This window comes from Phocoena sinus, chromosome 21 (assembly GCF_008692025.1).
Source record: "Phocoena sinus isolate mPhoSin1 chromosome 21, mPhoSin1.pri, whole genome shotgun sequence".
Classification (NCBI taxonomy): Eukaryota; Metazoa; Chordata; class Mammalia; order Artiodactyla; family Phocoenidae; genus Phocoena; species Phocoena sinus.
This window is the reverse complement of record NC_045783.1, coordinates 9,830,446-9,846,109: the sequence shown is the minus strand read 5'-3', so window position 1 is coordinate 9,846,109 and position 15,664 is coordinate 9,830,446. Positions and strand designations below refer to the sequence as shown.

The following is a 15,664-nucleotide window of genomic DNA, read 5'->3' as shown; positions in this document are numbered from 1 at the left end:
CTCTGATTGGCTTTAAAGATAGGTGGCATTGCACAGGCTATATTACACTCTTTGTATAATTTTTTTTTGACAAAAAGGATACTGTTCATTTTAACAGGTCACTTTAATATTAATACATGTGTAATAGGATCAGAACTGAACGTCAGCTAGAGATGGTACATTGTACATTATTGGGAAAATTACAGTTTTGTATTGTAAAAACATTTATTTTTTAACAAGTTACCTACATTAATCAAAAAATTACAGCATATTTAATAATTTTACAAATTCTTCATAAAAAATATATCTCTGTACAAAAAGGTCGTTTGCACCTACTTCATGTCAGCAGCATGTGGGGGGGTGGCGAGACGGACGGATGGGGGGTGACGATGGTTTTCCTGATCGTAATGCCAGCGCTCTTTCCCCTTTTTTATAGTAGCTTTTTCTGTGGTTGTTTACAAAATATTTTACAGGAGAAAAAAATTATTGCAGCTAGCCTGAAGAAAGGCAAGATGTGTGGGACAAGCAGCAGTTTGAACAGCTCTGAAGCCACAGAACCTGTCAGAGGGGCTCCTGCGCTCCACGCACTCCGGCTGCTTCTGGAAAGAATCTTCCAGCCCGAACCCAGAGAGCGCACTTGCCGACGGCTTGAACAGGACCCTCCAACACCTCACAGGAATCTGATTAACACTGCACACACCCTGGGAAGAAACTAGGCAGAATTCTCGCAAGGAAATTTCATGGAGTGTTCTTTTTTTTAAATAACATGCTCCCAACTGGCAACTGAGGACACTCTGACTTTGCACACAAAGGAGAGTCATGTTTAATCTGATCTGTGGTTTCTGGTATGTACGTATGTCCTGTTGTTTCAGGGTTTCGTAACGTCGTTGACCAGCAAGCAGGTCGGGGATGTGGAGAGACATTAATTCAGACTCTGAAGTCAGCATTTTGCACCTAGTTTGAATGAGTCAAACCGCATATGTACACGATATTATATTTATATGTATGTATATATATACACCTCGTATGTACGGTAACCCTGTTCTCCCCTGCACACAAAGAGGCGCAAACCTCCTCCCGTTTCCTCTTTCTTTCGGCTCCCTGGGTGTGCTAGGAGCCTGGCTCTGGCTGGCCTCATCTGGTCTAAGGAGAAACAGCCATAAGGACTCCAGGCTGCAAGACAGATCTCAGTCCTGTGGCCAGGCTGGCCGGAGGAAAAGGAGCAGAGAACTCAGCATAATACCCTGTAGTTCAACGCTGTGGGGTGTGAAAGGCCGGGGGAACCAGAGGAGGTTGGCCGTGCCTCCTGACGGCTGTGCCCCTTCAAACAGGCAACAGAACGGTGAGCACCCAGTGGGTGAGAGCGACTAAAATGTTCAGATCGAAACTTCTGAAGGAATGAGCTATTATCTTGACTTTTTTTGTTTTTCACTTTTGAATTCTCATTGTCGCATCTTCTACTTCGTGTTTGGATTTTATCCACGTGGGGGGAATCACACCTATTTTATTTATACTGCAATTCATAATTTACCTATGATGAATTTTAAACTTGAAGTCACTGAAATTTTCTTTCCATCTGGAATAATAAAGCATGAAACAAAAGACTAAGTAATACATAAATTATGTCATCAGGAAAGGAGAGTGGGTGTGACTTTTCCTTGCCTCTAAAGGAACACTTGATATTTTGATCCTGAACCTTTTCCACTATATTCCGGGGCTACTGTGGTTCACTATCCTTCAACGCGATGACAGACAGTGATGGCAGCGAAAGGAAAAAATCACAATGCGCAAGGGAAGACCGTGCTGTGAGCCAAAACCCACAGGTTCTGAGTGTGAGCGACTAAAATAAATTACTATTCACATCTGTACACGGCAAATAGGACATGCTGCAAACCTGCTCGGAAGTAGCGTGAGAGCGACGATCACGGGAGGTGACAGGACTAAAGAAAACACGTGGGAAATAAAAAGGCCTCTTTTTTTCCTCATCGGACATTTTCAGTGGACTCAGCACATCTATGAAGCTAAAAGAAAGCAATAATAAAATAAATCTCTTCAATACTCTTTTTCCTTTTAAAACCTGTGCCGCATCTGGGGCTGTGTTTTCTTTTTCTAACGCGCCAACTAAACCCTGCGGGTGGAATGCTTAGCTTGACAGCGCATATACAATGGAGAGTGTGTGGAAACCCCGTGTGAATAGTTTATTTATCAGAATCTTAGTCATTCAGAACACACTAGTGCAAAAAATTGTGCATCAAAACTTCTGCAAGAGAACAGCTGAGTGGGAAATTTGCAGATGGCCCTGGGGATGGACCCCGAGGTGAGCTGCGGGTCCCTCGAAGCTCGTCCGGTCTCCGCAGGGACGGCGTGAAGCGTCTGCAGGTGTGTGCGGCTACCAGAAAGGGGTCTTCTTCAAGAGAGCTTTTTTTTTTTTTTCTCCAGAATATTCGTATTCATGGGGATTGAGAAAAACAAACCAAACCCATACCGCGGTGCTACCGTCTGTCACCGCGCCCGGAGGCCGCTGGGGAGGGGAGGCCGGGGACCGCTCCCTGGACGGGGTCCGTCGGCGGCGGGGGAGCGGGGTGAGGGAGGCCCTGTGGCCCCTGTGGTCCCTGCCGTCCGCGTCGGAGGAGTGGCTATGGGCGGCCGGCCCGAGCGCTACACCACGGTGCACACCGTGTTCAGGGTCGTGTCGAAGCGCACGGCCTTGGCCTCGGTGGGCTTCAAGTTCGTGTCGTACATGGGGTTCTCGAAGGAGGCCTGCCCGTTGCTGCTCTCGTGGCCGGCGTAGCCGTTGTACTGGACCTTCGGCCTCGCTCTGCGGGCGAGAGGCAAGGGGGGGGACGAGCTGTCAGGGCCGCAGGGCCTCAGGAGGAGCCGCGACGCCCGCGAGCGGGGTGTCGCCACGTTACCTGTGCTTGTGGAGGTGAAACGCGAGCCCGGAGAGAACGAGCGCGGAGAGCGGGGCCAGGATGGCGGCCGCGACGGAGCCGCTGCTGGCGCCGCGCTGGGGGCGCGCGGGGTCTGGAGCCGAGCTTCGGGCGCCTGGAAGAGAGAGCAGCTTTTACCCTGCAGTTGGGCCCCGAGCCTGCCCGGGGCGCTCTGCGGCGGGCGTGGGAGCGCGTGCACACGGCGAGCGGGTGCGGGGGACCCGCCGGGGCTCCCTTCCGGAAGCCCACCTTCCCGATGGCGAGGACGCGAAGCCCGCTTCCCGCTCGCTGACGCGCAGCGACGCCGGGAGAGGCTCGCGTCCGCACTGCGCGGGGCAAAGGCGCCGTCGCCCGACCTCCCCCGGGGCTGCGGACACCGCGTGCGCGCGGCCGTGTCTCTCTACGGGACGGGCAGTGCCTGCTGTTGCTTCCTGCTCTAAGACACAGCCTCAGCAAGATGTGCCACTGAAGTTACATAAAGAGCCCAGGTCTCTATAAAGAGGGCGTCACACTCATCATAGGTGAGCATCAGGGTGCCATCTCCCTTTATTTGGGTAGATTCCAAAATTCACTACAGAGTTTAGAAATGATCAAAGAATGCAACTCGGTGTTATGAAGCAGGCTTCTATGAGGACACAAAAATATGATTTCTGTCAATTAGAAGGGAAGGCAGGTGTAAACATCTCAAATATCACGAAGGCGATATAATCATTAACGCTCCGTATCTGTGCCATGGCAGATATATGCACGGCATTGAGAAAGATGCAAACATTAAAAATTCTAATCAGAAAGCATTTATCATTGCCAAATAATGCAGTTGATTCTTGAAGAATTTACTTATAAACTGCAATTTGAAATGTATTTGGCTTACTTGCATGGAACCACTCAATGCACGCTTGTGATCAATTATGATTGGGGTCATCTGAATACAGCAGAATTGTTAGAAAGAAGCTGACCTTGTTTTAGAAGTATATTTCCAGAACTTACGGGATGTTTCTTGTTTCTTACTTTTTTTTTTTACAAACCACAGATACAAAGAAACAATCAAATATTTAAAATAATTAAACAGCCTTTTAAAGAACAGTCTTGAATTTTCAAATAAAAACCTAAAAATAATATATTTGTCATCTCCTTCAACAGGTGCAGGATTATGCTACTCCCTGCCACCTTCAGGTCTAATATAAATGCATTTTATCCTGGATGTTGGCACTTTGTAAATTAACCATATCTTTTGGCGATCCTTCTGTATCGGCACATATGAATCAGATTTAATTTTTCATTTCCAGATGCATTCACCAGCTGCCATGCAAGGGGAAAACGCCACATACTGGTTCTCCTCAATCTCAGCATCCAGGTGATGGGCATGTGAGCAGCGTTAAGCCAATGGGAAGCTCCCCGCCGCCCCCAGGCATCGAGTTTGGCACGAGTGATGCAGAGGCTCCTAAGACAGTTTAGAATTGGGTCCTGAGGCTGTGGTGAGGCTGGGGTGGGGTGGGGCTAGAGCCCTGGGGACCCCATCAAGTGCTTCCTGGTGGTGCTTCCAGCCACCACCGGCCAGTCCTGGGGCAGCGCGCAGCAGAAACACACTGCCACCAGGGGTGGCGCTGTCCAGCAGGGAGAAACGCGGTGCTGCTCAAAGGGCTCCAACTCCATGGTTTTGTCGTGAGAGTTAAACGTCAGATCTCCACTACTTAGAACAATGCGTGGCACGTAGCAAAAGTTTCCCAGGACCCACATTTACTAGAATGTAAGTTGCACTACGCCAGGGCAGTTTTTTGGCCAGCTTTCCTCTTGAGTGCCCGGTGCCTACAGTAGATCCTAGAACACAACTGTTGCTCAATATATATTTGAGAAATGAAAAAATGGTACTGTCTTTGGAGTAGTTCAACATCCGATGGTTTCCATAAATTACCATGGCTCATTCTCCAAGTGTTTATAATTCTGTGCATCTCTTTGCCTCATTCTAATAAATTTGTAACCTGCTTAAATTAACCAAGGCTATTTTCTGTTATCTGCAAATAAGACTATACATTTTTGGCCATAATAGATATCAGACTTCCAGTTAATAAAATCCTGGATAATGGACCTGCCACAGGAGACCTCACATCATAACACAGGGCAACATAAAAGGTCTTTGTGAATTAAACTCCTGACTTTACTCTGATATTACTATGCTGTCTGGAGCTCCTAGTTAATTTCAATTATTTACCTGTGTTTTAATAATTTAAAGGGTAATGCATGCACATGATATTAATTAAAATGGCATAAGCGGATATCGAAACAAATACTATAAAGACGATGGAAATAAAGGGTCACTCCTTGCCCTTTTACACTAGTTTTCCTCTTTATGATTGACGACGTTTTTGTTTTTGCTTTTGTTTTTGTTTTAGTGTCCTTTTCACAATGTACTGTTAATATATATGATTCTCTTTTCTTACTTTCCTAAAATATGACGATACTATTTACATTTTTTGTATTTGGCTTTTTAAACTTAACCATATATTCGTGAGTTTCTTCCATCTGTGCATATGAATTTAATTGTTTTCACATGTGCAGCATTCTATTAATTGGCTATGCCAGAATTTATTTAGCCAGTCTACTGTTGAAGAACGTTTAGGCCATTTCTAGGTCTTTTTCTATGACGCCGCCATGAAATTCTTTTTCTACAGCGATACGTCAGCAGAAGTCTGAATATACAGGATAAATTCTAAGCAGTAGAATCACTGCCTAGCAGAATGTGTAACTTGTAGTGTTGCTAAGTCTTCCCTACTTGCTCTCCAAAGTGGGGTCCCAGTTTCACTCCAACTCCTGTCTTAGGAGGCACCTGGATGGCTGTACCCCATCTACCTGCCACCCTCCTTCCCCTTCCCTCTCCACCTCCCTCCTTTCCTTCCATTGCCCCCTCCTTCCCTATTATTATCACTACTCGCTAATAAACCAAACACAGCGTGTAGTTATTTTCTCAGTTCCATTTCTTAAGAATGCAGGTGAGCATCTTTTCACATTATAGGCTGGGCCATTCAGTTTTTTTAAAGAGCATTATTGAAAGAAATTCACATACTGCAGAATTCACCCTTTTAATGCATACATACAATGCAAGGGGTCTTTTACTATTAAAACTTGGGGGTTTTGGTGCCGCAAGGATCACCACAATCTACATGAGAACACTGCTGCCTCCCCTAAAAGAAAGTGGTACCCTTACAGTCATCCCTCACCCTCCGTACCCCAGCCTCAGCTTTAGGCAACCACTCACCCACTCTCTGTCTATATACATTCACCTGTTCTGGATACAGCATATAAATGCAATCATACAATAGGTGTTTTCTGGTGAATGGCTTCTCTTACTTAGCGTAATGTTTTCAAGATAATATTCCATTGGGTTGATGCACCACATTTTGTTGCTCCATTCATTAGTTGATGGACATTTGGGTTGTTTCTACATTTGGACAATTAGGAAAAACGCTGGTATAAACATTCGTGTACTACTTTGTGTGTGAACATGTTTTTAGTTCTGTTGCCTATACATGTTGGAGTGGAACTGCTGAATCTTGTGGTTACGCCATGTTTTACCTACGTGAACTACCAGGCTGTTTTCCACAGCAGCTGCACCATTTTTATCAGTACTTTCCCATCAGCAAAGTACGAGCGCTCCAGTTTCTGCACAGCTTTGCCTCCACTGGTTTCTTGTCTTCATGATCCGAGCCATCCTGGTGGGTGTGAAGTGGTTTTGATTTGTGTCTCCCTAATGATTAATGATGTTCAGGATCTTTTCATTTGCTTATTGGTCATTTTTATGTCTTTGTTGAAATGCCTATTTAAATTCGTTGCCAATGTTTTAGTTAGGTTATTTGCCTATGTACTGTTTAGCCGTAAGGGTTTATACATTCTGGACACAAGTTCCTTGTTAGATACATGGCTTGCACCTTCTCCCCTCCTGATTTTGTATATTTGGGGGGGGGGGGATTCAATTTTAATGGGAAAACCAATTTATTTTTCAGTTTCTTACACAAGTTTTTGCATCAGAGTTAGTTGTCTTTCAAACTAACTTGGTTTAGTGTCCGGTTAATGATAATCACATTTTTTTCCAGTTTATCTACTGACTGGAGACAATTAAGAGGTTGTTTATTTTTAACCATAAAAACAGAGTGTAGCTGTAATTCTTAAATGAATGGTTGTTGTTGAAGTATTACTTAAACATAGACGTTTCTAATTAGTTGAATGGGAGACTCGCTTGTGATTCAAATTATTTTGTGAGGCAAATTGTTTTTCCTGACAATAAGCTCATCATCACCTGAGAAGAAAGATTACTTGTTAAAGCAAGCTGTTATTTTGTTAGATTAAAAAGAAATGGGGCAATGCAAAGAAAATTTGCAATAGCAAAGTGACGGTTTGGGTCAGGCTCATTGGATGAGCAAATGCAGACATCCACAGAGTATCGTGCACAGCTTGCTGGGGTGTCTTTAGACAAAATTACTAGAGCGTGCGCATCGGAGAGAAAGGAGGGCAAATAACTACAGGGTTTGGCTCAGAGCAAAAGAAAACTTTACCCATCATTAGTGTTGGTCTATTTCATTATCTCAAAATAATATAACCCCATTTAAAAAATCATCTCAGCCATCGCAGACATTATAAGTTAAAGCTCTTCTATTTAAAAGTTCTTAGCTTGGAAAGGTGGATTTAGAGTATTTTATGATTAAATGTCCCTTTTGGTCAAGTTTTTTGTTTTTTAAGCATGATATTTTACAGGTTGGAATATATTTCCTTTGGAATCCCCTGGTATATTGATAAAAGTTTCTTTTTTAATATTTATGTATTTATTTACTTGGTTGCACCAGGCCTTAGTTGTGGCAGTCAGGCTCCTTAGTTGCGGCTCCAGGTCTCCTTAGTTGTGGCATGCGAACTCTCACTTGCAGCATGCATGTGGGATCTAGTTCCCTGACCAGGGATCGAACCCAGGCCCCCTGCACTGGAAGCGTGGAGTCTTATCCACTGTGCCACCAGGGAAGTCCCCGATAAAAGTTTTATGAAATGAATTCATCAGTGACAATCATCACCAAATATTACACTCGTGTTCCTCTGACAGGTTGTTCTGGCATCAAATCCTACATAGCAATATTCCTCTCTATAAAATTAATGTTAGTAGAATTCCGTAAGTAAAGTATAAAGTAGTTGATAACTATTCAGGAGAAATGCGGTGCTCATCTCATTACAAAAAAAAAGAATCTTCTCATCTGTGTTAATAGCAACACAAGTAAAGACATGTGTGAAAAGAGCTTTAGCACAAAGCAAACCCTCATATTGACCCTTAATCTTCACAGCAACCAGGAACTGACTTCTGTACTGAGATTTCAGATGAAGAAACAGGCTCAAGAATATTATAATTCATCCTAGATTACAAAACTAGCACGTAGATGAGGTAAGCTTCACATCTAGCGATTGTTTTTCATACATTTTTCTTGTTGGATTACTGAGACGTAATCAAGTATTTGAGAAAGAGATAAAGAAGGAAGACAGGCATATTTGCCCCGTCTGTCTGTCTAGAGCAAACTTTTTTCTCATAACTAAGTCGGGAACACCTTTCCACATCAATATGTTATCTTTGTTTCTTTAATGAAATATACTGAATTAAATTGTTTTCTCTTTAAGGTAACACATTGTATAAAATTATTGATGTAAGCCATTTATTTATGATAGATGTGTGAGATACACAGATTATTTCTAATTTCAACTATTTAAAGTAGTCCTGCTGTAGACATACCTGAATATGCAAAAAATAATGGTCACTCTTGTCTGATTAAAAATGTTAGGGATAGAACTGTCGATGAAAGAATACCGTCAAATTGCACACATCTACTCATACACCCACCAAAAAATGAACACGCAGGTGCCTGTTTCTACTGTCCACCCCAAACCATTTTTAAGAAACTCTTGACATTCTCATAGCTAAAAATGATCTTTGTTGTCATAATACATATTTTTGAAGTTAAAGATCTTTTCATATTTGTTGGACATTTTAGTTCGTCTTATAATTTTCTTAAGGTAATGTAGTTTATTCTTTAATTGTGTTTCATCTTTGCTTTTTTCCCTTATTTCAAAATATCTCTTTGTATATTAATTCCATGTCTGGCATATTTATTGCAGCTGATATTGTCTATTTTGCTATTCAAAAGAAGGGTTTTTTTCATCCAGCTGTAAAATATGTGAGTCTTTCCCATCATTTTTGTTTCTGTTTCTTTCAGAGTCATGACCTTTCCATCACACTCAGCTTAATCATCTGAAGGCCAACCTGATTTATGCTTTGAAAAACAACGTAAGTGCAGAGTGTACCTTGCCTTTCCAGCTTGAACTTCCCAAAATCTTTTCCATGTATGTCACCTTGGAAAGTAAATCCTCCTCTTTCAAGTCCGGATGATACCTGATAACGCATGAAAAGGAAAAACAATGCATAATGATAATCTCTTCTTTTATCATAATATAAATATTATTTCTATTTAGAAAGTAAAGGTTAACTATTTAAAAACATTTGTCATTCCTTCAAGGTACCCACTTATAGTTAGAAATTGAAAAATACAGACATGAACTTCAACTAACAAATAAATTCTCTCTCTTGTTTTGATCTCAAAAACAGTAGTTTTTTTACAACATATATATAGGTTAAGTACCCTTGGTAAACGGGGACACACATATGAATTACGTCAGAACCTACATTATGTAAAACTCGCTGTGTCACAACTACTGTCTCGTGTACCTCACGTGAGGCCGTTTACCCTCTAGTTAGATGATGAATTAAAGCAGAAGCAAAGGGTTAACTTGCAAGGAAGAAAGTGAAAGGGGCGTCTTAAATCTCTGTTTATCTGGGGATGCTACCCTTCAGAACTTTCAGGGTGGTTACCAGTGGCCTTGGAAAGAGTTTGGTCCCCACCCTTACGGTGGGATGCGGCCTGGATCTAAGCTCTCGGGCAGGAACAGCCCATTTGCTCCTGGCCAGTTTGTTTCTCATTTCAGAGACAGGTTTCTTCCATCATACAGTGAAGAGGTGAAGTGGCCCCGCAGCTGGGATGAGGGCCGGCTGAGTTTTCTCTGGGCAGACAGGACCTGACCAGGTCCTCTCGGAAAGGAATCCCCCTTGGCGCCCCCAGCTCTGCGCAGGCGCGGTGATTAGAAAACCCTCCTAGGAAGTACTCACGTAACCATCCAGTCCCCAGTTGTCGTTTTCAAAGTTGCTGACAAAAATATCCACTGGGCCTTTAATTTGAAAAGCTTTCAGAAGTAAGTGGGCCTCTTCCTTCTTGTAAACACCTAGGAAAGGATCAGGGGGTTATTCTTACAACATGGGGATGCTTATGAGTCAGTAATGCAGGCATTTGATCCATTTGATTTGGAATATGGTACAGAGATGATAACGTTTTAAATCACAGAGATTAATATTTTTAAATTTTAGCTTCAGTACTTTTTTCCTAAAAATCACTTCTTATGAAAGTTCTTGTCTTATCTTTAAGTATTATCTATTTCACTCAATTCAACATCTTTACCCCACAGAAAGAACAAAAGTAATATGCATTCAGTTAATTAATTTTTTAAATCCAGTATTTTTTTTTTTTTTTTTTTTTTGCGGTACGCGGGCTTCTCACTGTTGTGGCCTCTCCCGTTGCGGAGCACAGGCTCCGGACGCGCAGGCTCAGCAGCCATGGCTCACGGGCCCAGCCGCTCCGCGGCATGTGGGATCTTCCCAGACCAGGGCACGAACCCGAGTCCCCTGCATCGGCAGGCGGACTCTCAACCACTGCGCCACCAGGGAAGCCCTAAATCCAGCATTTTATTCATATTTTACTCACTTCTGAGGACGGGAGTATGTAGAAAAAAAGAGACCATAACCTAGGAGATTAAACTACTGTGTATGAACTAAACAAGCTACAAGAATATACTGCACAGCACAGGAAATATAGCCAATATTTTATAATAACTTTAAATGGAAATTCATCTATAAAAATCTTGAATCATGGGCTTCACGGTGGCACAGTGGTTAAGAATCTGCCTGCCAATGCAGGGTACATGGGTTCGAGCCCTGGTCCGGGAAGATCCCACATGCCGCAGAGCAACTAAGCCCATGCACCACAACTACTGAGTCTGCGCTCTAGAGCCTGCGAGCCACAACTACTGAGCCCGTGTGCCACTACTACTGAAGCCCGCGCGCCTAGAGCCTGTGCTCCGCAACAAGAGAAGCCACCGCAATGAGAAGCCCGTGCACCACAACGAAGAGTAGCCCCCACCCGCCACAACTAGAGAAAGCCCACGCGCAGCTACAAAGACCCAATGCAGCCAAAAATAAATAAATAAATTTATTAAAAAAAAATTGAATCACTAAAAAATGACAATTGTGATAAAGACAACTATGGTGAAAAGACACACGGGGAGTTAGTACAAAATTATCATAAAATTTCAACATGGGGAAAAAAATAAATATTTCTAAATCAATATAAAAAAAGAGACCAAAACAATAACCCCAAATATAGCTACTTATACAGATGAATTGCACTTACTAAAATGAAATGAGCAGCAGGGTGGCCAAAGTGTGATGGACATACTTGTGGAGCCCGTGAGACCTTGGGCGTGAAGTGATTGACAGTCACACCTCTTAGCTACTCATGAGCTCCTCGGAATGACTGCTGAGTGGTATTGCCCAGGGGTGTCATGGTGTGGCAAGGGGGAGAATGTGTTTGCAGCTACGGCTAGTTCCCTACTCAGAGGAGGAACTAAATAAGTAAAGAAACAAAGAAACAAACAGATATTAAATAATAATAATGAACCCAAATGTCTTCTGTGTAGAGAGGCAGGTTCAAGGGAAAAATCATGGTGTTCGCTTCAGGGACTCCAGCAGTTCATTCCCAGCAACTCCCATTAGATAAGTGAAACTCTATAGGAAGAGTCTCCACTGGCCCATCACACAGTATGGAAGGGGACCCACGGACAAGAAGAACCACCTAAGGACTTGACTTTGGGCTCCATCATGTCCACCATCAGCAGCTCTGTGTTTCTGGCATCCAGTTTAACCTCTAAAACTCTGAACCCCACTTCTATATACTATCAGCAGAAATAAACCACGTATTAGGCAACTTTTACAGTGATGAAATGAGAGCACTCAGCAGACCACCAGGGCCCCAGCTGGCCCTCTGTGGACGTTAGTTTCCCTCCTTCCTCCACAACCCCTCCTCATGAGAATGCACGTGGCAGGTGGACTTATGTCCACTTGGGACTCAGCCAGAACAACCCTTGATCCACCCGCTTTCACAAATCCAAACCAGAGATTTCCCAACACTTATCCACGGACATCAGTTGCATCAAAACCACACTAGAGCCTTTTCTTTGGGAAAAAAAAAAATCCAAACTCCACGAAGAGAAATAATATCTAAAGGAGATGGGTGAGCCTAAGAAATCTGAATGTTTTACAAAGTCTCGGTTTGTTCTGACACAGAACTAGACTTGAGCACCTGGTCTAAATCATTTATACATTCACAGGGTCAAGACGCAAAGCAATTTTGGGGCCCCTGGACCACGAACTCATAAATATGTACCTGTTTAAAAATCTTTGAGTGTGAATTATTTTTCTTTTCCTAAATCCAGAGTATGTGTACCATTTTTAGATGTTTTCCCATCCAAGGAAGCAGGAAAGTGAGGCGTGAGGGCCGGGGAGAAGTCCTGACCTGCCCTCACACTTCCTAGAGATGAATCCGTGTCTGTCTAGTAACCAGTGAGTGTGCGGGTGCCATCAGGGGCCCCTTGGGGTTCAGAACCAGTGCTGGGGCTTGTGGACAACTCAGAGTCTGATCCCTTCAGGAGTCAGTCTACAGAAAAAGACACATGGTTGTCAGAAGTGAAATAACTGAAAAAACAAAACGCACTAGATTCAGTCATGAAGGTAATTCTGTGTCTTATTGGTTGAGAGCCTGGGCTCGAGATTCTAATTGCTGCGATTCTGATGGCAGAGCTCAAATCCTACTTCTGTCATATCCACTTAGCAAGGCCACTGAATTTCCCTGAGTGTCTCTCTTTTTTAATCAGCAAAAAAAAAAAAAAAGTGTTTAATAAGAATACACCACAAGGGCTTCCCTGGTGGCGCAGTGGTTGAGAATCTGCTTGCCAATGCAGGGGACACGGGTTCGAGCCCTGGTCTGGGAAGATCCCACATGCCGCGGAACAACTAGGCCTGTGAGCCACAACTACTGAGCCTGCACGTCTGGAGCCTGTGCTCCGCAACAAGAGAGACCGCGATAGTGAGAGGCCCGCGTACCGTGATGAAGAGTGGCCCCCACTTGCCACAACTAGAGAAAGCCCTCGCACAGAAATGGAGACCCAACACAGCCATAAATTAATTAATTAATTAAAGACTCCTTTTCCTTGTACAATTCTCACCCTTAAAAAAAAAAAAAAGAATACACCACAAGACGGATGTAAGAACGAAAAGAACAGTATGTATATAAAGCACTTAAAATAGTGTCTGGCATATAAATCAGAGCTATTGCTCTATTAACTGAGATACATCAATAAAAACTCACCAGGAGCAAATGAGTTAGAGAGAGAAAGAGAATAGCAAAAGAATGAATTCTGGAGACATGAATATCTGGACATAAATCTTACATCTTTGACTTAAGACGATCTGTGTGTCACCTTGAGCTCATTAATTCACTTTTCTGTACTGGCTCTGTAATCTTTAAAATGAGACAATAGTACCGCCCCGTCATGGTTACTGAGATGATCCAGTGAGATGCAGCAGATGCAAAGCCAAGGTAACGTTAACCAGCACTTAACGCGCGTTGGCGCCCTCTCTGCGAGAAGCAGGAGGGTCTGCCTGCGCTCACATCCGGGCTACTGAAACCCCTCGGCACCTACCTGCCAACTTCAGCTCCCCCTGGGCGGCTTCAACGAAGGTTGCGTTCACCTTGCTGCTTGTTGCGTTGAACCAGTCAACAGTTAGGGTTGCAGGCTGTCTTTTCCCTAAATATTCGTAATATCCCTTCCACACTGAATGGATGAAAAATACGTCTGAAGGAACTGTGGGGGAGAAAAGGTGACTGTTAGCACCCACAGAAAAATTCCACTTGGATATCCTAATACACAGAAGGTATAACGTTCATTAAGACAGCACAGCAGTGACAGTGATGGAGACAAAGATGGTCTATCTGCGTGTCCCTGCACAGCAGGAGTGAAAATCACATGACCCGAGCAGGGAGCAGGGACAGTACTGTGAGATGCAAATACACATCTGTCACCTGGTCGGAAAAACCTTGTAGATGCCAGCGCACACCTATTTTACCAGGTCTGGCAAGGCCAGAGTGCAGGGTGAATTGGGACTCCTGGTATTAGGTTAGATTGTATCAGGCTTAATAAATACATTAAACTGACCTGGAAAATCACTACTGATACTTCATTTAGTATCTAAGTCTACTGACTTTGGAAAGACTTAGGAGGCTCAGAAGAAGTGACAGCATCTGTCAGGAGCCTTCTGCCCTCAAAAAGCCTGCATTTCAAAGCACCACCATGACTGCACAGACCCAGCGTATGAAGACAAAGATGTTTTATTTCTTGAGGTCTTTATTTTGTAAGTAGAGCCAATCTCTCATCTCTCTCTTCTACTCTTTAATCTCCTTATAAAAAATAGTCCAGTGTTGGTAAGAAAGCTAGATTAAATGATGTCAGATGGCATCTTTTAAGTTCAGAAACAAAAGGCAAAAAGTCTTCTTAAAACATTACAAGTCATCTGGGACAGGAATTCTTGCAAAGATCACTGAGCTATTCTCTCTTTTCACTGGTTAGAAAAAAACTATTTTTCACATTTCTGCTAATAAATATGCATAAAATCCTGATACTTTTACAATATTGATATAAAATTTTACAGGGTAATTGAGATAAATCTACATCAATGACGCCACTAAATTCCTGTTTGCTTTTTGTCTCATGATGTGTGTAAACTGTTTAACTGGACAAGATCCACCATGAGTGGAAGCGGTCAGAACATACTGTTGGGCTTCCTAGGTAGAAGGAAAGATTTGTGTCTCCCTAAACATATTTGTGTCTCCCTAAGCACTTATGGCAACACGTGAGGAGGACAAAGCAGAGTGTCCCTTTTCTTTCCAGTCCCATTGGCCATTGCCCGTCTTCCCAGACAGGCTGACCCTGTAAGACGTCACCTCGTGACAGAAGAGTCGGAGAACAGATGTCATCACCTCCTATGGCTTTGATGGACCCAACTTCCTAATAATAATAATTTTAAAAATTGAATAAGTTTGAAGCGGAGCTATGACACAGGCATCTGACAGAGTTGCTGATTGATCAGTGACACTGAACGCCCGTCGTCAGCGGCGTCACTGAGCCACACTCTTAATCAGCAAAGCCCAAAGTGCCTTGTCAGCCTTTTCTAAAATAAACAGCCTTTAAAACAACGTCAAGATTGTTTTCCCTAATCAGAACGCATACACTCAACTGGAGCTGTGAATGCACTTGTTTGGGCCTCGCACTTAGGTCCCTCTCGTTGGTGGATCCGAGTGGGTCGGCCTGGCCGGTCTGCCCAGTGGCTGGTCTGTGTCCCGCTGTGACCATCGGGGACGTGGAAGATGATCTTTTCGGGTCTCTGTCCTCTGAGCTGTTGCTGGTGGTTTGCAGTGTGCTGTAACCACCGACAGGGGAGGTGCTGGATTGTGCCTCCTAAACAACGACCCCCGTTGAATCAGTACTTCCCTTCAGAGAGGGTAAGGCACGCT

The 15,664-nt window shown here is 43.5% G+C and overlaps 1 protein-coding gene across 1 annotated transcript in view; it reads right to left on the bottom strand.

Moving 5' to 3' along the window:
* Positions 1-2,637: 2,637 nt before the first annotated feature.
* The window catches only part of CSMD1 (CUB and Sushi multiple domains 1), a 1,813,702-nt gene continuing 1,800,675 nt past the window's right edge, over positions 2,638-15,664 (bottom strand). The window contains exons 66-70 of the mRNA XM_032618622.1: positions 13,797-13,958; positions 10,096-10,208; positions 9,237-9,324; positions 2,892-3,024; positions 2,638-2,797 (exon numbers count right to left, since the gene is read on the bottom strand). Of these exons, the coding sequence (XP_032474513.1) occupies positions 2,638-2,797; positions 2,892-3,024; positions 9,237-9,324; positions 10,096-10,208; positions 13,797-13,958 (656 nt within the window). The remainder of the gene's footprint in view (positions 2,798-2,891; positions 3,025-9,236; positions 9,325-10,095; positions 10,209-13,796; positions 13,959-15,664) is intronic.